The sequence below is a fragment of the Gastrolobium bilobum genome, unplaced genomic scaffold, assembly GCF_033153095.1.
Source record: "Gastrolobium bilobum isolate Gb01-03AN ecotype WA unplaced genomic scaffold, APGP_CSIRO_Gbil_v1 utg1383, whole genome shotgun sequence".
In the NCBI taxonomy this organism is placed as follows: domain Eukaryota; kingdom Viridiplantae; phylum Streptophyta; class Magnoliopsida; order Fabales; family Fabaceae; genus Gastrolobium; species Gastrolobium bilobum.
The window spans coordinates 296,604-319,113 of NW_026899537.1; the positions used below are offsets into that span (position 1 = coordinate 296,604).

The window sequence follows — 22,510 nt, forward strand, 5'->3', positions numbered from 1 at the left end:
TTCCACTGAAGAATCAAAGCTGATGCAGAGAGATTGGAGCTCTCAAATGAATGTAATTGACAATGAGCTCCCACTATTTATTTGTGATACATGTATAGTTTCTTCTATAGATGACAAATATTGTATACTTGTGACATAAGTGTAATTTCATTATAATGACAAAAACAGATACAGTATTCCCGTTGGCATTTATGCTGCTTTTTTTCCTGTTAGGGTCGGCAATTTGGAGCTATGAAAATGATGTCTGCCTATTCCTGCATCTATTAAACTAAAGTTAGTTGAAAATATTCATATAATAGTATATTAGTATCTTAGTACACATCGATGTGTGTGTGAATTTCTCTTAATTTTAGTTAAAAAAATAAAAAGTAAAAAAATTGCATAACTATCTAATTGTTATTTATTTTTTTAGAATAAAAAGAAATATTACAATAAATATTTCACTAATTATATATTTGAAAGGAACTCATGTTTGGTATTTATATAATGAGTTAGGAACTTAGGATATTTATATTACTAATTTTTTCTATTGCCACTCTAATCACTATTGGATTTTAATTTTTTTCTTTCTTTCTTCATTCAACTTTTCTTCAAAACCAATGATTATCACAGTTGCAGTAGAAAAAAATTGGTTGAATATCTTACCTATTAATAATATGCAAGGAATGTCTTTCAATCGGAACAGTGATCAAAGTGCCACTGTTAGCAAAAAAGTTTACCAAACTGTCACACTAACAGTAAATTTTGTCAAAATATCACGTAGCATATTTCGCTACACTGTGTAGCGAAATATGTGTGCAAATAATCCACTACACAGTGTAGCGAAATATGCCACGTCAGAACCAAAAATGTCATGTGTCAAAATTGGAGAAATTCGCCACACTACACACTATGTAGCGAATTTCTCCAATTTTGACACATGGCATTTTTAGTTCTGAGTATTCTGACGTGATATATTTCGCTACACAGTGTAGCGAAATATGCCACGTGGCATTTTGGCAAAATTTACTGTTTGCGTGGCAGTCTGGTAATTTTTTTTGCCAACAGTGACAAAATGGTTACTGTTCTTATAATATCAATTGCAAGTTACATGAAATAATATTAAAATATAGAGATAACAGTAACACAACCGTCGCTTTGGCCGAGTGGTTAAGGCGTGTGCCTGCTAAGTACATGGGGTTTCCCCGCGAGAGTTCGAATCTCTCAGGCGACGATTCATTTTTTTATTTTTATTTTTTGTGTCACAAATTTTTATTATTTGATCGTTGACTCCTGATTCACAGGTTCAGGTTCCATTTTGCAACTCTCATCATTCTCCTTCTCAGTTCTCAGTTCTCGCCAAACACACCTTCTACTCTTTGTTCTCTGGTGGCACCACCAACATGCCACTTTCTTCGCCAAGCTTCACCAACTCCAACACATGGACAACGAAACAACACACCCCTCAACTCAACAACACTTTTCAATCTCTCGACACCTCACACAACAACACCTTACCCATCATCATTCTCAGCCAATCCCTCCACAAAACGCGCGCTTTCAGGATCCACTGCATTGCACCAGAACCCCTCGGCCCATTGGAACAACCCAAATGCGATCGTCACTCTCAACCCGAATTTGCTGGGGACGGCGGAGGTGGTGATGGCGGCGGCGATGGCAGCAGAAGCGGCGGTAATGGGGATGGAGGAGGAAGCGAAGAAGAAGAAGAAGAAGATAAAGAGTTTGGACCCTTGTTGAAATTTGAAGCGGTTATGAAAGAAGCAGAAGCTCGGGGTGTCAAGTTGCCTTCAGATATGGTGGATGCTGCGAGGATCTCAGGCATTCGAGAAAATTTTCTTCTTCGTTACTTTGAATTGCAGGTGGGTTCTTTGAAAGTTCAAATTTTTCATCAGTTCTTGTGCTCAATTTGGGCTTTTTTTTTTTTTATTGCAGGGTTCGGCTTGGCCACTATCTTTCCTTATGAAGCATTGTTCTATGCTGAGAAATCGAATGCTAGCGGACCCTTCTTTTCTTTTTAAAGTTGGAGCCGAGGTTTGTTTCGTATTGGTGTATCATAATACGGTTATGGTTATGATATGAACTTTGATCAAGTGCTGTTTAGTTATCCTTGATTTGGCACGTGCAGATTATTATAGACTCTTGTTGTGCGACGTTTGCGGAGGTTCAGAGAAGAGGGAAGGATTTTTGGGCTGAATTTGAGTTGTACGCTGCTGATCTTCTGGTTGGAGTGGCTGTTGACATTGCTTTGGTGGGTATGTTAGCACCTTATGCTCGAATTGGCAAGCCTTCTGTGTCAAAAGGTTTACTTGGTCGCTTTCAACATGCTTGTTCATCTCTTCCTAGCAGGTTAGTGTCTGCATTTATGTATGCTATGAAGCACCGACTCCGACATGGCGTTTTCGATACGTTCTCGATATAACTATTAATTTGTCGATACGATACGTTTCCGATACGCGTATCGGATACGTTGGAAAAAAAATTTGGAGTATAGGTGCTTCATAGTATGTATGTATGTATGTTCATTAAGGATGATATATTTTTTTTCTATATCATTTTTATTACACTGTTTTTACACTCCTTCATATTTGATAAGAAAACAAGAAACAAACATGATCCAATACACACACTCTCGATCTTCTTTTTCTTTTTTGTTTCCTTTCCAAGTTAGAAAAGTGTGAAAACATTTCCTGTCAAGTTACTATTGAACTCTTCTGATCAGTTTGATTTCTTTTGCATTGTACATCTCAACCACCTGGAGCCATTAAAGCTTGTTTCCATTGATATTTTTGCTTTGTTGATTGATTATTTTGGAGCAGTGTCAAGTTTATGCAAGAGCCATTTGGTTGGTAGATTGACATACAGAATATTGTTAAAACATATTTTGTTGCTATAAAATATTGTGGATACAATACAATAGTGTTATCCCATTAGGTCAGAGTGGATGGTTTAGCACATCTACAATATCTGGTGTTTAGGATTTGTTTATTTGCAGCATCTAGGCTGAATTCTTTTTCTGTTCAGCGTCACCAAATTTTATTTATATTTGGTCTGAACCATTTTTTCTATGAAATTTAGTATATGGAGGCTGGTGTTAATTAGCAATTCAAGTCTTAAAGGGTGATTCCTTTTATTCTAGTAATTGCGAAGAATAGTACTTCGGGGAACCCCTTACGAATAATTTTCCCCCTTCTACGTTTGTGCTGGGTGAAACTTTTGGTTGGCTTCAAATTGATTATATACTTCACCTTACTTTTCAGAGATCTAGCTGAATATAAAATTACCTATATGATACTAAATTACAACTTGAATGCAGTGTTTTTGAAGCTGAAACACCGGGATTTAAATTCTCTGTGAAGCAGCGCATTGCCACATACTTCTACAAGGTGCCATGTGTTCTGAAACTTTAAGAGTTAAATAACTGTTTAATTGTATGACATAGTATAGGTCATATAAAAAATCCAACAATAATATAATCAAACTTTGGTTGCATGTAAAGGAGTGCTTCCATTTGCTTTATATTAGCTATGGTGCTATCTTTTTTTTTTTACTTTGATTTGGTTTCTAGTCATAGTTTGTTCCTGTGAATACCTGACATTCTGTGTTCAGGGCGCATTGTATGGATCGGTTGGCTTTGGATGTGGTATTATTGGTCAAGGAATTGCAAATATGATCATGAATGCCAAAAGGTATGTCTACCAGGATGGCTTCTGCTGTATAACTTTGTTACAGATATGTCTTATTGACTATTTCTTTGTTGACTGCATATTTATCATAAGTGCTTGATTTTTTTTTGTTATATATAATTCTAGAAAGCAATATACAATTTTATTTTTTTTATTTTGGTTTGTTGGGGGGGGGGGGGGGGGGGGGGTTAATATTTTTGCTTTTGTAAATTACTAAAGGAAATGTTGTTTATTTAAAACAGGAGCTTTAAGAAATCTGAAGAGGACATACCTGTGCCTCCTCTTTTGCAAAGTGCTGCTCTATGGGGTATGTCTTGCTCGGTTATTCAAAATTTCTATCTCCAGTCTTTTGTGCTTTATTCTAAGGGCATCTGATTGAGCATATCTGAATAGTATTGTGTTTTATTCAGTTTAATGGCAATAAAAAGGAGTTTCATATTAATGTTGTTTCCAATATATTTTTTTATTAAAAAAAGTTCCATATGTTATTCTCAAGAAAGTATTTATTTATCGTTTGGCTTGGTGGCAAGGTGGACAGAAAATTGAGCTCCATCTTCGGTTGTTATTTACTTGGTAGACCATATTACGTTTGAGCGAGCTTGTTGCTTTATTTTGGAACAGGGATCATTTTGCCACACTTCACCAAATTATTTATCAGACTGCCACGCCAACAGTAAAAATTCCCGGAATGCCACGCGGCATAATTCGCTACACTGTGCATCAAAATATGTTTGCAAATAATTCGCTACACAATGTAGCGAATTATGCCATGTCAGGCTGCACAGTCAGCAAAAATGACACGTGTCAAACAGGCAGTAATTCGCTACACTATGTAGCGAATTATGCTTGGATTACTGCCTGCTTGACACGTGTCATTATTGCTGACTGTGCAACCTGATATGGCATAATTCGCTACACTGTGTAGCGAATTATTTGCAAACATATTTCGCTGCACAGTGTAGCGAATTATGTCGCGTGGCATTCCGAAAATTTTTACTGTTAGCGTGGCAGTCTGGTAAATAATTTGAGCAGACGTGGCAAAATGGTCAGTGTTCTCTTTATTTTCAACTTGAATGCATTTGCATCTGTTCATGTACCTTTCAACTTGTTGAGAAATGAAAGAGAGAAAAAGAAACAAAAGAGGGGCTAGATTATTTGTGCTAGCTAGTGTCACAGCCTTAAAGGACATAGGGTCATATTTACTGATTCAACAGTAGCCTAGGAGACAATGCTGTGCAGTATTATTGCCATATGCTTAATTTGCTTTATTGGTTTTCCCTCTCTGTATCAGGTTTCTTTCTTGCTGTGTCATCCAACACTCGTTATCAAATTATAAATGGACTGGAACGCCTTGTTGAAGCTTCTCCCGTGGCAAAGAATGTCCCACTTGTTGCAATGGCTTTCACTGTTGGTGTGCGATTTGGTAACAACATCTATGGTGGCATGCAGTTCGTAGACTGGGCCAAATTGAGTGGAGTACAATGAGTGCCCTTGTCTCCACTTTCTATTTGCGCCTTTTTTTTAAAGTTTTATCCAAGGTTCTAACTCAAATTAAGAAGAGAAGCTCCCATCATTTTTTCATATGTTTCAAGAGGAATTAAGCTTCATATAACTGGGAATGGTCTTAAGCTATATTATGATTCATTTGTTTGAGAAAAGATCTTTTTGCAATCATTTAGGCCAATGAGTTTTTTTTTTCCCTTTCCCTACACCCACTAGCACTATATGTTAAATCACATAGGAAAAGAGAAACATTTTTGTCACTTTTTTAATGGCTCAATGCTCAATTTTTTATAGCATCTGATTAATTCACCAGTGGGTGGTTGGTGGCATTAATGCAAGTTAAGTCTCATCTGATCCAGCATATAATTGTGTAGGCAAAAAGTCAAAAATCTTATTGCGGGAACATGAAAAATTATCAAAACTGATGCTGTTTGAGAATTTATCTGATGTTTAAGATTTTATAATCGATAATTCATGTAAGGAAAATCGTTATCTTATTTTACATGAGATAGTATGTTGTTCTTACATTAAAAATTGTGTCACTATTTTTTTTAATAGGTGGTGAGTTCTATCACATCATGTATCTATAGTAAGAGATAGCTATCTTTAACAACGTGAGAAAATAGAATCTCTTCGTGTAATGCATCAAATTTTTATTATTTAGTTAATGAAAATCACAGATATAATGAAAGTGTGTGAAGAGGTAGCATTAGCATACTTCTTTCTTTGTATAATATTCAGAAGCCCATAACGTACGGAGTAAGGACTGAAGAGAAAATTCAATGGAAAAAAGGCACGCAGAGGGGCCGGTGTTGTATATAGTCATATGTTATTTCCTAAACAAAAGTAACTCAGTGTGCACCTCACTAATCTTTCATTGGGCCAATCCTGTTTTGTCTATTGGTTACTTTGTGACTGTGGGCCAAATGTGAATGTGTGAGGCTCATTGTGATTTACACTCAACTGAGGTTGGATCTCTTATACACTAAGCAACACACTAAAACGCAGCGTTTTGTGTGATGGCTTAAGTGTATCCTTGTTCCCTTTTGGCCGTAGCTTTGTGAGACTCACTCATTCTGATATTTTGGCTCTCTCTCTCTCGAAAAGGAAAATGCTCTCTGCTAGGGTTTGTGAGCGTGAGTGTTTTGTGCAAACACTGAGTGAATCTTTGTTTAGGAAATAACATATGACTATATACAACAGCCGGTCTAGCTGTGAACACAATGCTTTGAATCTTGACAGCTGGGAAAGTAGGAGTAAATATTCATTTGGCTTGAAAGGCCAATTCTGAGGTGTAACATTTAATTTGAATTTAATTTTTATATTAAACATATATTGCACTGATGCAATAAAATAGTGTTGTTGCAATAAAGAATTTGTTTGTGAATACTTCGAAAAAGCTTATTTTTAGTTTCATTACATACATTTAATGAGAAAATATCGGAGGACATTGGTTGACTTCTCTGATCGTGATGCCATTCAATTTCATCATCAAGAAAGCTTACAATTTTTTTACTAATGTTAACGTAGAACCCACTTGAGGAAAAATTGCAAAGAAAAAGAAAACTTTATAGCCTAAAAAGCAAAACTAAAATCTCAGTAAAAATAATAATAATAATGGCTGCAGCTCAGTTGATAACTTGGCGCTGAGTTAGTGGGGTTGGATATGTGTTCGATTCTCGCTGAATGCATTCTTGGGGAGGGGGCTGAACCTTTAGCCATCACTGTTCCCCCGCACTCCGGATTAGTCTCATAGCCGGCTCAAAGAGTCGAAGCTCGTGGGGATACCGGAAGAAGCCAACTTGTCTCAAAGAGATAATTAGGATTTGGTAACTCCAAAAAAAAAGAAATTGATACACAAATCAATCAGTATAGAAAAGCTTTTCATTTATGTTAAATAATATGCATTAAAATTTAGCTTCAATAAATACACAAAAAGGCATAATTAACATAATTAAGATTATAATGGATAGGATCATAAACTAAAACAAATTTGTTATATGATGCCTTCACGGTGCACGCAGTTTCAAATTCATTCGTAAAGCAAAGGGGGGGAAATTATGCCTCTGACCTGTCCAAAGATTACCCTTGACTTGAACATCAAAGCCAAAAGCGAGAGAGAGAATAAAAATTAAAAAAAGACGGCATTGGGGAAAGAAAAACGAAACCAGATAATTTTCTTAAAGAAAAATAGCAAACATTAAATAATAATAATAATAATGAATTAATTATGAATTTGTATACGGGATATAATTTCTTATCTTTTATTTTCTCGGTAGGTCTATTTACTTTTTTTATATATTGTATAAAATAAATTATTTTATATAATATGAGAAAATATATCTCCTTTGTGTAAAGGTGGGGAGGGAAAAGAGAAGAAAAAATTAAAATTAAAAATAAAAACAGAAAATGGAAGTGGAACGATGAAATTGGTAAAAATGAAATGCAAATGGTAAATAAAGGTGGTGCGAGCAGAGTCGGAGGGCATTTTCAATTTTCGTCAGTCCACCTTCTCTCTCTCTCTCTCTCTCAACCCGCGAAGTGTTTCTCGCTCTAGATCAAACGTAACAGAACACGGGGTTTGTTGTTCTCTTTCATTTCCGTTTTGTGAATTGGAATTCGAAGCTGAAGATCAATAAGCATAAATATTCATGTTGGATCCATATCCTTAATCCAATTGAGTTTGTTCGAGTTTGTGGATCTGAAGACAAAAAAAAAAAAAAGAAAAAAAAAAGAGAGAGAGAAGAGAAAAGAGGGATCTAGAAGAATAAGCGGAGGAAGAAAGAAATGGCTATGTCGGGGATGAGAGGACTCTCCGTATTTATAAGCGACATACGCAATTGCCAGAACAAAGAGCAGGAGAGGCTCCGCGTCGATAAGGAGCTCGGCAACATTCGAACACGCTTCAAAAACGAAAAGGTTCGCTTAGGGTTTCTATTTTCCTTTTCCTTTTACCTATTCCACTTCAATTTCCACTTCTTCTTTCCTTTCTCCTCTGCTCCACACTTTCTTAGTGATTCTTATGGTCAAAATTGATTAATAATCGCATTTTTTGCCTAGCTCTGTTGTTATCAGTGCAAAAACCTAAGACTATAGAAAATGACGCAACTGATTGATAGTATCAGGATTCATGCACAAAATTGATCGGTGTAGCTTAGATGTTAAGCATGTTTTGAATTTGGTTCAATATTAAAATGAGTAGGATTTTAACAGGTTTGTGATAAGGCACTTGGATTATACACTGGTTTACTGGTATAAGAAAAACAAAGGCTCTCATGATGTTAGGTCCATTCTTGTTTGAGCTATTTAATTATTTTATTCACTTCTTCTGTCCCTTTGGCTGCATAATTGGAGTTAACATACAATGGCAGCAGGCATCAATTGATTTTATAGCTCGCGTGTAGATATTTATATACTTGTTGTTCACATTTTCACTGTACTAGAAGGCACATGCTTTTAAGTTTTTTACAGTTTAAATACATTACGAGTAGCGTAGTTTCTTTCCGGGATAACTTCAAGTGGCCTTATTGTTACTGTGGCAAAGAATGCGTTGGAAGCTATGCACTGATACATTAAAAAAATTTCACCGAGAAGAAATTGTTCCCCGATGAATCGACTTCAAATATATTATAAATTTCTTCCATAATTATGTTTGTGGTCAGACTACAACATTATTTATTTGTGTTTTAATCTCTATAAATGCATCTATCTTTCTCAGTCAAATTCAGTCTGTTATGACCGGGAAAACGGCCTTGGTCTTGCTTTTTGATTGGGGAAATTTGCAAGTGTACGAAATTAATCAAGTAATGAAGTGGATGAGTCCAAATTCGTTTCCACAAGGATCATAACTAATATCCAACTACTCTTAGCCTTAATTTATATTTGGAAGAAGTCAAAATACAAAGCCAAATTAAATACTAATAAGCTAGAAAGAAATTGCAAAAAATAAAAATAATAATCACAATAGCAAGTTAGAGAGTAAGAATGCATTATTGAAGTCACTAGGGATCTGATTTCACCTGGTTTTCTAACTAGTATTTAGAATTTCGACCTAGCTAAGATCTAATCAATCAGTTGATGGGGAGATTCCCTAGATTAACTAGTATGCAATTCTTTAGCCTATTAATCTGTTTGTTCCTAAAGCTCAATTAATTCCTTAACTTGAATTCTAAGAATAAAGGTATTTCCAATTTACAGAGTCTCATAATAATCTGTTGAGATATATAAAATCATTAATGTAATCTCACCCAACAACTTAAGCTTTTGGGTTGAATTGGTTCTTTACATGGTATCAGAGCTTGAGTGACTATAAGGTCACAAGTTCGATCATCACCGCCCCCCACTTTAAAGTGAAATTAAAATAAAAAACACAAAAAGGTAAACCAAAAATTGGGCCTGTGCAATTCCACGCTTCTAGCCCAATGAGCTCTCGTGTGAGGGGGCGTGTTGAGATATATTGTCCCACATTGGTTGTATGTGCAACTAATGTGGAGTTTATAAGGCCTTCGGCACTCCCACCCTTTGAGCTAGCTTTTGGGGTGGTGTATCCCAAGGTTCTTTTTTTTTGTAATAATCCCAAGGTTCCTTACATAATCCCACACATCCACTAACCTCTATTTCTAGATGATTAATGATTATGTTATTAATCACATGGTCTGAGTCGTGCATGAATTTTCCAATTTCCTACACCACCCGCAAGATCAATTTATGAGTGTCTAATTCATAAAAGCATTAACAGTGATAAGCTCTCAATTTAGTAAAAAGAATCTTAGATTGAATCAATCAGAATCCAAATATATCATCATTCAAACCAAGCTATGTCTTCATCATTGCAGAAAATTTAGTTAATAAATAATGGAAGAAAATTAAACTTTAAAATTACATCCTTCTTGTATATCCATTTTCTTCCTCGGAACTCTCTAGCCGTCTTCTTGTAATCTAAGCACAAACTCCTTTTGTGACAGCTCCCCATCTGACTACTCTGTTCCTCTCTCAAAAGTCTCCTCTTCTTATTTGTAGATTAGATCCAGGAGTCTTGTTTCCTGATTTATTTTGGTCTTCCAGCCACTAACTCCTTGATTTTTTTATAAGGATAAGGTTTACTTTATTCTCTCCATGAACTTAGAAATTTGGATATGATTTTGAGTTTGAGTTAAATTTCTTTATTTCTCTTTCTTCAAAATATCTCCAATATTTATCCTAATTCTTTTATAATATACCTGAAAACTCAAATCAAACATAAAAAGGATAGGGAAGACGAAACTTTTCGAAATCTACAACTAAAAGGAAATTATTTAGAAGTTCTAATAAGTAGAACCCAAAGATGTGTGCAATTTTGCAGTTCATCACTTTATTAGCAGTAGTATAGCTGTTGATACATATTTAAGATGCAAGCCATTTGTGTGTTTGCATCAATTGTAAATGAACTAGGCCTACACATGTACATCATATATGTGTGTTTGTATGTGGATCTGAACACCATTTTGTTACTGAAATTTATTATCCATGGATTACCATGTCAATAGAATTTCTTTTGCTGACTAGTAAACTAAAATATTGAATATTGATTATAAACAGTACTCTAATGTTAGAATTTGAAATTTGCATTTCATCATCTCCTTCAATGGTTTATAACCTAGTTTCTTGAAATGAGGAACATTTCAGTTCGGAGGGCTCTTCTAGCCCTGGACTGATGCTGAAGACTCTTATGTGACCTTTGCCTTTGCTGCACTACTTTTGTTGGGGTTTGCTTTCATCCATGCTCAGTTCTCACTCCTTATTTAATGGTGTCTAAAGTTTTTATCGTAAAATGTCATATTTGGCTCTAATGGTGTCATAGAATCCACACCAGAGGGAGTCTGAATTATCAATCGACAGATACATGCAATCCTACAAATGAAAAATAATTGATCGATATAAGAGATTTCCCTCCTTTTCTTAACAATTGAATGTTCTTTTTTGCAAATGTCACTCTTGGCACCCAAGTTGGTTTTATTGTCTTCAAATCTGTTATATTTGATTTTTCTTCTGTATCTCTCTTTTTAAATAATTTACCACTCCATATCTCCATTAATCTACTTGTTTATTTAGAGAAAAACGAGTTTCTCAAATTTGTTTTCTAATTTCTGATTGATTGGTCCTTTCTTTTTTATTTAAGTTGTTGGCTTTCTGCTTTTTTTTTTTTGGGCGGGGGGAGGGGATTGTGTGATTTGCTTTGGGCCTTTGGGGAAACTGTTAGGCTCACTGACAACTTTTAAAAAGTTTTTTTTAACGTTTCCTGGTAATGTAGCATTTTTATCTTTCTTTTTTTCTTGGCTGCAAGAAAAATAATATGTTCATTTATTACAAGTCTTCTGTTGTTGCTTGATCTTAATCAAAGCAACTTCAATGTCTTAATAATGCATGTGTTTAATTTTTTACTTTTGGTTTGTCTTTAGGCTCTGACTCCATACGAGAAAAAGAAATATGTTTGGAAAATGCTTTACATATATATGCTTGGCTATGATGTGGATTTTGGTCACATGGAAGCTGTTTCTCTTATATCTGCTCCAAAGTATCCAGAAAAACAGGTAATTTTTATATATTATATATTGTAAAGTGCCACTTCAGGTCAGTTACATGTTTACCTAGCAGAGAAAATACATGGAATGTAAAGAAGGAATTCTAATATTGCCGTAAATGTCTGCAGGTTGGGTACATTGTAACATCAAGTTTGCTTAATGAAAATCATGACTTTCTCAGGATGGCTATAAATACTGTGCGCAATGACATTATTGGTCGCAATGAAACCTTTCAGTGCCTAGCATTGACTATGGTATGGTAATGGAAAAAACTGTCAACCTTTCTAAGGATTGCTCTTTGTATTAATCGTTTGACAATTATTTATATTACTGTATTTCTCTTTATTGTACTAATGAGAAGTCCTAGAAAAACTTTTGCTGTTTGGGGAGCACTTAACTCTTTTTTATATTTTACCAAATGTTGTTGATGCATGTGCCGTGAAAAAGATTTTACATGGTAATATGGACTTGCAATGAATATACAATTTATAAATAAACAAAATATCCACATTGGGTGGTTCTCTCTCTCTCTCTCTCTCTCTCTACCATTATGGTTCCAACATATATGAGTTAAACACTTAAGGTTCTCACTACGAAGACAATTTCTAAAATTCGTGCAGTTGAGAGTTTCTTGATGCCATAGTAGTCAATAGCGGTGCTATTGCACCGCAAGTCGCACCAGTTGCGCTTTGCGGAGCTTTGCCGCAATTATCTGTGCTGCGCCGTACCAAATCGCAATAATTTGCGGCCAAATCTCGCCGCAATTGTGTCTTTTTATGATTTTAACCCTAACCCACTGTCTCTTTCTGCCTCTCTTGCTTTCTTTATTGCGCTCGTTTCTTCCCTTCTCTACTTTTCTCTTATAGTATTGAAGTTCAATGTGGAAGCCATGAACAAAGAAGCAAAGCTTTGAGTGAGAGAGAGAGTGAGAGAGAGAGAGAGAGAAGATGACAGAGAAAAGGAGAAAAAGTGAGAGAAATAGTAAGAGAGGGAGAGAACAGACGAAGGAGAAAAAGAGAAGCTGTGAGAGAGAGAATGGATGAAATAGAAAAAGTGAGAGAGAGAGATTCTGATCTATCTTAATTCAAAGAAAAGAAAAGTATATTTGTCAAAAAAGTGATTCACAAGTCACGGTAACCAAGTAACTTGGTTATAGTGACAGTGGGTAAAACTATTTCTATATCCCCAAAAAAAAAGAATGTATCATTAAAAGGTAACTAAGGTAAAACACTAAAGTAACTAAGATAAATCTGGTAAATCAGTAAAGTATAGTTACAACTAAAGGTAGTACAACTATAGTTAAAGTTTGGACACTTATTACTAAGCGGTAACATGTCAACTCTGCCTTTATTTTTAAATTTTCTTTATTATTTATCTTTATATTTTTGTTATTATTTGTATTTTTTTAGGTGTTATTATTTTTTTAATAATTTATTATGTCACACACACACACACACACACACACATATATACATATAATTTTCTTTTTTTAATAAATATATTTTTTCCGCTATTTCTGCAACCGCAACCCGCAATAATGCTATAGCGGTTTTGAGGGTTGGCCGCATCATGCCGCAATCCGCATTTGATAAGTTGATGCTAATTTGTGCATTTAGTGAAGTACAAAGTTGAGAAGTCTTGGTTATTGTTTCTTTCCTTGGAAAATAAATCTTTGCTGGTGGAAAATTGCTGAGAAAACCCCATGCAATTGCCTGATTCAATCATTTGAAATATTGGCATATTATAAATTACTTACAGTAAACTCCCCTTCCTCCCTCTTTCTTCTTTGATTCTCAGTAGCACTCAAGGTAGTCAAAGGCAATAGGCACTGAGGGGTTTTAATACCTTTGGGCAAGAAGGGACAAAAAGTGCACACTTTACTATCGAAAGGTGTTAATATTAGGGAAAAAAGTAAAATATTGATTATTTACATTGATTTCCCATATAAATTAACTTGTCAAGCATAACATTCAGAGTAAAATAAAACATTAAAATGTTCAATTTGCAAAACCCTAAACTGCTTTCTATTAAGAGTCCTAAAGACCAACAATAAGATGCTAAGGGTAGTGATTTTAGCATCTCAGTTAGCAGGTTCGATGGCTGTGACTTAAATTTTTTACATTTATCAATAAGGTTCTAAGGGTAGTGGCTTACTTAAACCATGGCGCCATAGGTGTGTGCCTTAACCAGCAAGAGGCAGTGACCCCTTTTGGTGCCTTGCTTCAACAAACATGTGGCAATTTTTCTCTCAGAATACTGCATACATTCACTTATTTTCCAAATTTATCATCTGGCCTTGCCATATAAGATGTAGTATTCATTTGAGTATCTTTTGCTAATCAGATTCTTTGCTTTTTGTTGATATCATATTATGTTATTTACTGTACATTTATAACTCTATTTCATTTTCAACATTATAGCCACTGCCATCATATTATGTCTTTATGTTTTGTAGGTTGGAAATATTGGCGGGAGAGAATTTGCAGAGTCCTTAGCACCTGATGTGCAAAAGTTGCTCGTAAGAAATTATTCATTATTATGAAATAAGTGATGTAATTGGAAAATATTGATGTTAACTTTATTTTGTGATCTAGCTATCTAGCAGCTGCAGACCGCTTGTGAGAAAAAAAGCTGCATTGTGTTTACTGCGCTTGTACAGGAAAAATCCGGATGTTGTCAATGTAGATGGATGGTAAATCTGGATGTAACTTTGCTGGTAATACACTTTTTTCCTTTATTGATTTCCTTCAAATGTATCTTATTAGTTCCTTTCAACCTTATTTTTAAGGGCGGATCGGATGGCACAACTTTTGGATGAACGGGACCTTGGTGTTTTGACTTCTTCCATGAGTCTTCTTGTTGCGTTAGTATCAAACCACCACGAGGCATATTGGACTTGTCTTCCTAAGTGTGTCAAAATTTTAGAACGCCTTGCTAGGAACCAGGATATCCCACAAGAATACACTTACTACGGTATCCCATCTCCCTGGCTTCAGGTTTGTAAAGTTCTCTTTTCATCAAAATATTTCTGTCTTGGCTTTGGTTTTAGGAAGATTTTATGGTGCTATTCTTACAGTTTGTCTTTATTTGAGAACTAAAAGTATCGAACTACTTATTCAGCAAGTTAACCTTCATTAATGCTTACCAATTTTTGCTTAATGAAGGTCAAAACAATGAGGGCTCTTCAATATTTTCCTACCATTGAAGATCCGAATACCAGAAGATCATTGTTTGAGGTTTGTAATATCTCAATAACACTTTCAAAAAAATTATTTATTTAACGAATTTTACTGAGCCTTGAATTAATCGTTTCAGGTCTTACAAAGGATACTGATGGGCACTGACGTTGTGAAAAATGTGAACAAAAATAATGCATCCCATGCCGTACTTTTTGAAGCCCTTGCTCTGGTATGTTTGTTGCACAACACTATACTGAAAACAAATACAATTTCTTTGTTCTTTACAATCTCGTTATAGATGGCACTGTATGTATGAATTTGTTGGTTAAACTAACTAAAACCCTAGTAGAGTATGCCCCGATCTTATACTATGGTGTTTTAACATGTTTTGTGCTTTCTTGGTTCTATAGGGTATATTTAATTGTGTTAAATGATTCATATTCATGATTTATTCCAGAAGAGTTACATTTGCGTGCTAGCTGCTTGAATAGATGCAGTTATGAACCTATCCATACATTACTATGTGGCTTAAATAATCTTTGTTCTATGTGGAGATAAGTGCGCTCCCATATGGATGTGGGGCTGTCCCCTGTACCATTCTTCACACACAAAAGAACACAATAAGTAAATAACCACCCGTCTAACTTCAAAGAGATAATTAGAGGGATGAGATGTCATTTCTTTGAGTTTTTAAATTTTTAATACCATTCTCTTCTCTCTTTCTATATTTTTCTTGGTTGCCTTTGTTTCTATCTGTACATCAGCTGGCATGCCCAACCATGTAGGGGTGCTTACAGTTTGCATTTGGTGGGCTCTGTAGCCTTTCCTTAGTTTCTGCTATAGTGCCATGATTATATGGATAACTGCTCATATAAATGTGTACAGTGAATTTGGTGGCTATATATTATTCCGTTTTCCCTCTTAATTTACATACAAGGGAATTCTTACTTACAATGAGGGTTTTTTAGTTATATTTTCTATTCTTATTTCCCTATTCAGGTAATGCATCTTGATGCTGAAAAAGAGATGATGTCTCAATGCGTGGCTCTTCTTGGAAAATTCATTGCTGTCCGTGAACCAAACATTCGATATCTTGGCTTGGTAAGTGGGGGAGCATACTTGATTTATCTGTATTTCTGTGTGAGATAAAGGTCTTGTTGATGTTTTTGTTTTCCTGTTTGGAGGGAGGAATAAGAATTGCATGACCAATATTCTGTGGTAGATCTCATTGTATCATAGTTTAGAAGGCTTGGTGGTTTTTGTTACTGTAATGCAATGTCCTAGTTCATAACATACATGCTATTCTGTTGCAGGAGAATATGACTAGAATGTTGATGGTTACAGATGTGCAAGATATCATAAAAAGACATCAGGCTCAGATTATTACCTCATTGAAGGATCCTGACATCAGGTTACATGTGTTATCCTATATGTTGAAATCATTGATCCTGTATATACCATTACTGAATTATTTGGGTACCCAGTCTGTACAGTTTCTATTGGTAACATATAAGTATACATTTATGTAAAAGTTGCGGTAATTATGAAGGATAGGAGGATGTCTATTCATGGAAGTTCTTAATCTATGTTCTTTATTTGTATTTAACAACCAAATATCAGCTGTCTCATTATACAAAAGACTGTTAATCAGTTACTAAAGTAGCTTCTACTTGGAAATTTTAGAAGTGCCTGAATATAGAAGTTTGATACAGCCATGCGGGACTAATTCCTTTGTTCTAAATGTCAATTTTTGTTAAATCTAGTATTTCTAACTGCATTGGTTTATACTCAGTATTCGGAGGCGTGCTCTAGATTTACTTTATGGCATGTGTGACGTTTCAAATGCAAAGGATATAGTTGAAGAACTACTGCAGGTATTGATCCAGGTCCAAACTAATTTATGAAATTTCGAACCTCTCTCCCAAACCTCATAGAACAAAAACAAAAGAAAGAAAATGAACCAACTATTACATGTGAACAACAAAATAATTAGTTTGCAATTCAAATTGTTTTGTAGTATCTCAGCACAGCAGAGTTTGCAATGCGCGAGGAATTGTCACTTAAAGCAGCTATTCTAGCTGAGAAGTTTGCACCAGATCTTTCATGGTAATGCAATAGAGCATAGTAGAAAAATACAAGAATGAGATTGCTACTGTAGCAGACAATCATTATTGATAAAAGAATTCATAAAGGCTATATATATACTATGGCCTTCTATATGAGCAGTTCAACAGTTACTCACAATACACAATGACTCACAAAAGTCAATAACTAATTCTCAAGAGAGAACTCACTGATGATTGTCTGCTACAGTTTGAAAGTACATGTAAAATAAAAAAAGACTTGTATTAAGTACTAAAATTCCCAATCCATCATGAACAGAACTTATGTGGTGTTATATATATTGATATCATGCCATCTGCCATCCCTTTTTTACAGGTATGTTGACGTGATTCTTCAATTAATTGACAAGGCCGGAGATTTTGTTAGCGATGACATCTGGTTTCGTGTGGTGCAGTTTGTTACAAACAATGAAGACCTACAGGTGAGTTTGAAGCTTGTTGTGATTATGTTACTGCTTCCTAGTTGACACATAATTCACGGGCATTTTATGTCTTTGATCAGCCATATGCCGCAGCAAAAGCACGAGAATATCTTGACAAACCTGCCATACATGAGACAATGGTTAAGGTTTGTGTATTTTTAGTGCTATTCTGTAATCGTCTGAATGCGATTAGTTGGAATGGATGATATTTATCTGTTAATGTGCCACTCACTGATGATGGTTTCTAAAATGTAGAATGTGTATGAAACATTTATCCATGTTAGAGCAAAACAGTGAGATCTTTGTGAAAGGGGTCCATTTAAGTTGAACTTTCATAATATGTTATGAAGTAGGAGTAATGTCAATAAGTATTTATTTCCATTTATTTATGGATTTTACTTTATATATTCATTCACAGTTTCTAAAGAATATACTACTTGATCAAGTCACTGTGAAATAGTAAGAGGTCTGATTTTAGTCAAGTATTTGTTTAATATCTTTTTCTCATCTGAATACACTTCAACAGGTCAGTGCATATATACTTGGAGAGTTTGGACACCTTCTAGCAAGACGACCTGGGTGCAGTCCAAAAGAAATATTTAACATTATACATGAGAAGCTTCCTACTGTATCGTAAGAGGAATCACACCCTACCTCTCAATTTTTTCGTAGTTGGAATCCTTTTAGCCTAGATACCTTATGTGGCATGCTTTATTTTCAGGACTTCTACTATTTCTATTCTTCTGTCAACATATGCTAAAATTCTGATGCACAGTCAACCGCCAGACCCTGAATTACAGAATCAGATATGGGCAATATTTAAAAAGTGAGATTTACCTCTACATACAATTTTTCTATTATGTGTTGTTCTTTGGTTTTGCATAATGCCATAGGTTCGAATCCATTTTCTCTTCTTTTTAGATATGAAAGTTCAATTGAAGTTGAAATACAGCAACGAGCTGTTGAATATTTTGCATTGAGTAGAAAAGGTGCAGCACTAATGGATATATTGGCTGAAATGCCTAAATTCCCCGAACGACAGGTATATTTTACAGTATTGTTTCAGGGACAACTTGTTTGAAGTTTGCTTGATCACTTGAGTAATCGATGGAATAACACTCATGGATTAATACTCCTGTTCAATTCAGTCTGCATTGATTAAAAAGGCCGAAGATACTGAAGTTGATACTGCAGAACAAAGTGCCATAAAGTTGCGAGCCCAGCAGCAATCTCAAACATCAAATGCTTTGGTTGTAACAGACCAACATCATGCTAATGGAATTCCACCTGTCAGCCAACTTAGTCTTGTAAAGATGCCCAGCATGAGCAGTAATGTGGTCTGTTCCTCCCTCCACTTTTTGCATTTTTAATCATATCATTTTGGTCAACATTAGATGGTTTACTGTGTCATCCTTGTTAACCATAAAATGGTTCCTCCTATTGCTTCTTAGTTTTTGAGACTGACTTCGGTTCTAAGCAGGATGATAGTTCAGCAGATCAGAGATTATCCCAGGAAAATGGGACTTTGAGTAAAGTAGATTCTCAACCTCCCTCTGTCGATCACCTTGGTGATCTCTTGGCTATTGAGGGACCTCCCAGCAGCAGTGTCCACCCTCAGCCGAGCACAGATTCAGGATTGGAAGGAGCTGTAGTTGAAGCCACAGCCATAGTACTTGCGGGAGAGCAGGCCAATTCTGTGCAGGTACTTGTGTTGATTTAAGTATTAATATAAGCAGTGAAGTCTTTTGCTTAACCCAATGTGTTAACTGAATGCTGCTACAGATTTCCATTTGAAGATTATTTATCTTATATTTTCTTTTTCACATAATTAGGATTCATGATGAACCACAATGTTAAACTGAAACTGTCTTTACTTGAGTGAATACAAGTTTATGATACCACGTAGCACGTCAAATTTGACTAGACTCCATTCTTCATTGTTCAACATTAGAGGGACGTTACTGCTAAACAATTTGTGTACATTGGAAGATAACTTGTGCCCTTTGTGTGTGCAGCCAATTGGAAATATTGCTGAAAGATTTCATGCTTTGTGCGTGAAGGATAGTGGTGTTCTATATGAGGATCCTTATATTCAGGTTTTTTCTTCACTTTTTCTAATGTTCTCTAGTATTTTTTGTTTTAATTTTGATCATAATATCATATATACTTGCAGTTCACTTAGAAGGACCTCTGTTTATGGTACTTTAAGTTAGGTTCAAGCTTGTGTTCTTAGTTGTTGTTGATTTTTTTTATATATATATATATTTGCACAGATTGGCATTAAAGCAGAATGGAGATCTCATCAAGGGCATCTTGTTCTTTTCTTGGGTAACAAGAATACTTCTCCTCTTGTCTCTGTTCAAGCTTTGATATTGCCTCCCACCCATTTGAAGATGGAGCTCTCTCTTGTACCAGAAATTATACCTCCCAGGGCACAAGTGAGAATCCATTGTTGCTGTTATCTGTTGCTTTCAAAATTTGGTTAGTATTGTTTACATTTCCCCTCTTTGATGGCATAGGTGCAATGCCCACTTGAAATCATTAATCTCCGCCCAAGCAGGGACGTTGCTGTTCTTGACTTCTCCTACAAGTTTGGTAACGATATGGTACATAAATTTAAACATGTTTTATATTTCTAATTTGAAAAGTTCTTCCTTCACCTCTACTCGGCTCAACTCCTGACAGAGTTGATCATGTACTTCCATAGGTAGTCAGAAAAAATGCAGGTTGGCCTCTTTATACTACATCTAGTTTAATAAGCACAAAATATCTTGAGATATGTCTCTCGAGGAGTCAAGCATGGGATCTGACGCCTTTATCATGTAGATTTTTCTTAAAAATTCAATTGGATAGTGGGAACTGGGAAGTACTTCACTGAAGTTATGATATAGCTCAATTTTGATTGTTGGAAAATGTGTTCTTTTTTCTCTCTCAGTTCCTTATTATTGAAGTAATTGAAATATTGCAAACAGTTCATAATAGTAAGAGCTTAGATTTCAATGGTAAGTATGGGGAAAATAGTAAGAGGCTAATAGCTATTTTTTGACCTGCAACAATCATGAAACTATAGTTGTATATTCATCTGTGTTGTTTCATAGGTCAATGTCAAGCTTCACCTTCCCGCTGTTCTAAATAAATTTCTTCAGCCTATATCGATATCTGCTGAAGAGTTTTTCCCTCAGTGGAGATCACTTCCTGGACCACCTTTGAAGCTTCAAGAAGTGGTATGTACTCGGCATCATGTGCATGATGAAATTTGTATTTTTGCCAACTTGGTTATGTTTATTTTGAGAATATTCAATTCGCAGTGGCAGATATATAATTGCTTGGCTGGTTTGTTCTTCTGGTCATGCAGTCTTGGGTTCATCTTTCCTGTTGGTTTTGCAGGTTAGAGGTGTTAGACCACTTCCACTGCTCGAAATGGCAAACTTATTCAACAGTTACCATTTGACAGTTAGCCCGGGGCTGGTATGCTATTGAAGTCCCTCTTTTTAACTTCCTTCTTTTTTTGTTTATTTTTCCCTGAAATTCTTTAACAGCTATTAATTTTTTCTAACTTGCTTCTGCTGTCTATCTGCTCTAGGATCCTAATCCAAACAATCTTGTTGCGAGTACAACATTCTATTCAGAAAGTACAAGGGCAATGCTCTGCTTAGTAAGTATATATGTTGAACCGAATATCTTGCATTGCAGTCCCTACAAGGAGTTTAGTGATGAATTATTGAATAATCTGATATAAAAAGGAGGGGAAATGGAGGCAGCATTTTTCACCTGCTTCAAGATCATAATGATCAATTTCTGTTACAGTCCGTGTTTGCTTTTCATAAAGAACCTCCTAGTGCAGAGAGGGACAGTATAGGGGATTTTTTTCCTCCTGGAGAAGCATTGGATGTTCGGGTTGCTGTTTTATTGATTGATTGATTCTCATTTTTGAAATCTGGTTGTATTAGGTTTTCTGCCATTCATTCATAATTAAATTTAGATGATAGCGTTAGTTGAAACTTGCGGGAGGTAGTTGTTTGAACATTTTACGTGAATGGTGTGCAGATAAGAATTGAAACAGATCCAGCAGACAGAACCCAGCTGCGAATGACAGTTTCTTCAGGGGACCCAACACTAACATTTGAGTATGTGATTTAGTTTCCTATTTACAGGATGCCACCAGTAGATTCTACAGCTTTTACAGATCATTCTGATATTGATTTGCAGGCTGAAGGAGTTCATCAAGGAACAATTAGTCAGCATCCCCACTGCAACCCGTGTACCAGCGCAAGCACCTTCAACACCTCCAACACCTCCAGTGGCTCAACCAGCCAGTGCTCCCGCAGCATTGACAGATCCTGGGGCAATGCTGGCTGCTCTTTTATGACAATATAGAGGGGATTGATTCATGAGGATGTTCATTAGTCATTACTTACTTGTAAACCTGATCTGCACAGCCTAACTCACCTATGTCCCTCAAGCTAGTGGGGTGGATAAACAAAATCATGATGCAAGGGCTGGCGGAGTTAAGGGTGAGCTTGTTTACTAACTGAGTTTTCGAGCAGGGATTTCTGGGTTGGTGGGCATTTTTGAGATTCTTTCTGCACAAAGCGACTGTCCTTTAAGCGACATTTTATATCATTTGGGCGAGGGATTTTAGTTTCCATATTTTTCCCCTTCCCAACTTCACTGGATTGTTTGTGGTGCACCTGAGTTAGCTTGTAAGATATTGTTGCCTTTGATACAACCAATTGTAAAAGTTTGAAATTATTATTCGGAAATTATAGTCGCAATAATAGCTTGTGGAGTACACGCATTTTTGCTTTCAAATGCACTGAAGTTATTGTGTATGAAAGTTCGAATATGTTAAAGTGGAGGAGACTACTTGGAACATACAATAAAAATATAAATGAAACGTGCGCATTATGCTGAAGTATATTTATTGAAGCTTATACTGTATGTCCTACAAGTGTCCAGCAAATGGGAATATCCGAAAAGTAAATTAATAGTACTAATTCGATACTCTCAAAGCATTTGTCACAAGAATCTGGTTGGTCT

The 22,510-nt window shown here is 35.6% G+C and overlaps 2 protein-coding genes and 1 non-coding gene across 7 annotated transcripts; all 3 read left to right on the top strand.

The window, feature by feature from the left end:
- The first annotated feature begins 665 nt into the window (after positions 1–665).
- LOC133291154 (protein RETICULATA-RELATED 1, chloroplastic) lies at positions 666–5,453 on the top strand. Its single transcript, XM_061489362.1, has 8 exons — positions 666–737; positions 1,284–1,859; positions 1,933–2,031; positions 2,126–2,346; positions 3,314–3,383; positions 3,607–3,686; positions 3,926–3,990; positions 4,975–5,453. The coding sequence occupies exons 1-8, from the start codon at positions 666–668 to the stop codon at positions 5,166–5,168; spliced, it is 1,377 nt and encodes a 458-aa protein (XP_061345346.1). The 3' UTR covers positions 5,169–5,453.
- Positions 1,132–1,213, top strand: TRNAS-GCU (transfer RNA serine (anticodon GCU)). Its single transcript has one exon. It is a non-coding gene; the product is annotated as a tRNA-Ser (tRNA).
- Positions 5,454–7,698: 2,245 nt separating the features above from the next.
- On the top strand, positions 7,699–22,259 carry LOC133291170 (AP-2 complex subunit alpha-1-like). 5 transcript variants are annotated; one of them, XM_061489375.1, is made up of 27 exons: positions 7,699–8,105; positions 11,624–11,755; positions 11,875–12,000; positions 14,202–14,264; positions 14,341–14,438; positions 14,535–14,742; positions 14,911–14,982; positions 15,062–15,154; positions 15,925–16,026; positions 16,239–16,336; positions 16,718–16,799; positions 16,943–17,031; positions 17,365–17,470; positions 17,551–17,616; positions 17,997–18,103; positions 18,192–18,296; positions 18,392–18,512; positions 18,619–18,807; positions 18,948–19,172; positions 19,486–19,566; positions 19,744–19,908; positions 19,990–20,076; positions 20,569–20,694; positions 20,858–20,938; positions 21,054–21,125; positions 21,518–21,597; positions 21,680–22,259. In XM_061489375.1, exons 1-27 carry the CDS (start codon positions 7,974–7,976, stop codon positions 21,837–21,839), a joined length of 3,066 nt encoding a protein of 1,021 aa, XP_061345359.1. In that variant the 5' UTR covers positions 7,699–7,973; the 3' UTR covers positions 21,840–22,259. The 5 variants fall into 5 exon arrangements, with proteins under 5 accessions (XP_061345359.1, XP_061345360.1, XP_061345361.1 ...); XM_061489376.1 differs by having other exon boundaries at positions 18,951–19,172; XM_061489377.1 differs by having other exon boundaries at positions 18,619–18,804.
- Positions 22,260–22,510: the final 251 nt, after the last annotated feature.

Bases quoted from the DNA above. Each gene is read 5' to 3' on its own strand.
- LOC133291154 (XM_061489362.1), top strand. From the start codon at position 666: ATGTCTTTCAATCGGAACAGTGATCAAAGTGCCACTGTTAGCAAAAAA. The intron at 2,032-2,125 runs GTTTGTTTCGTA...TGGCACGTGCAG, and splicing joins TTTTTAAAGTTGGAGCCGAG to ATTATTATAGACTCTTGTTG. The intron at 3,991-4,974 runs GTATGTCTTGCT...TCTCTGTATCAG, and splicing joins GCAAAGTGCTGCTCTATGGG to GTTTCTTTCTTGCTGTGTCA.
- LOC133291170 (XM_061489375.1), top strand. From the start codon at position 7,974: ATGGCTATGTCGGGGATGAGAGGACTCTCCGTATTTATAAGCGACATA. The intron at 14,743-14,910 runs GTTTGTAAAGTT...TGCTTAATGAAG, and splicing joins TCCCATCTCCCTGGCTTCAG to GTCAAAACAATGAGGGCTCT. The intron at 21,598-21,679 runs GTATGTGATTTA...ATTGATTTGCAG, and splicing joins GACCCAACACTAACATTTGA to GCTGAAGGAGTTCATCAAGG.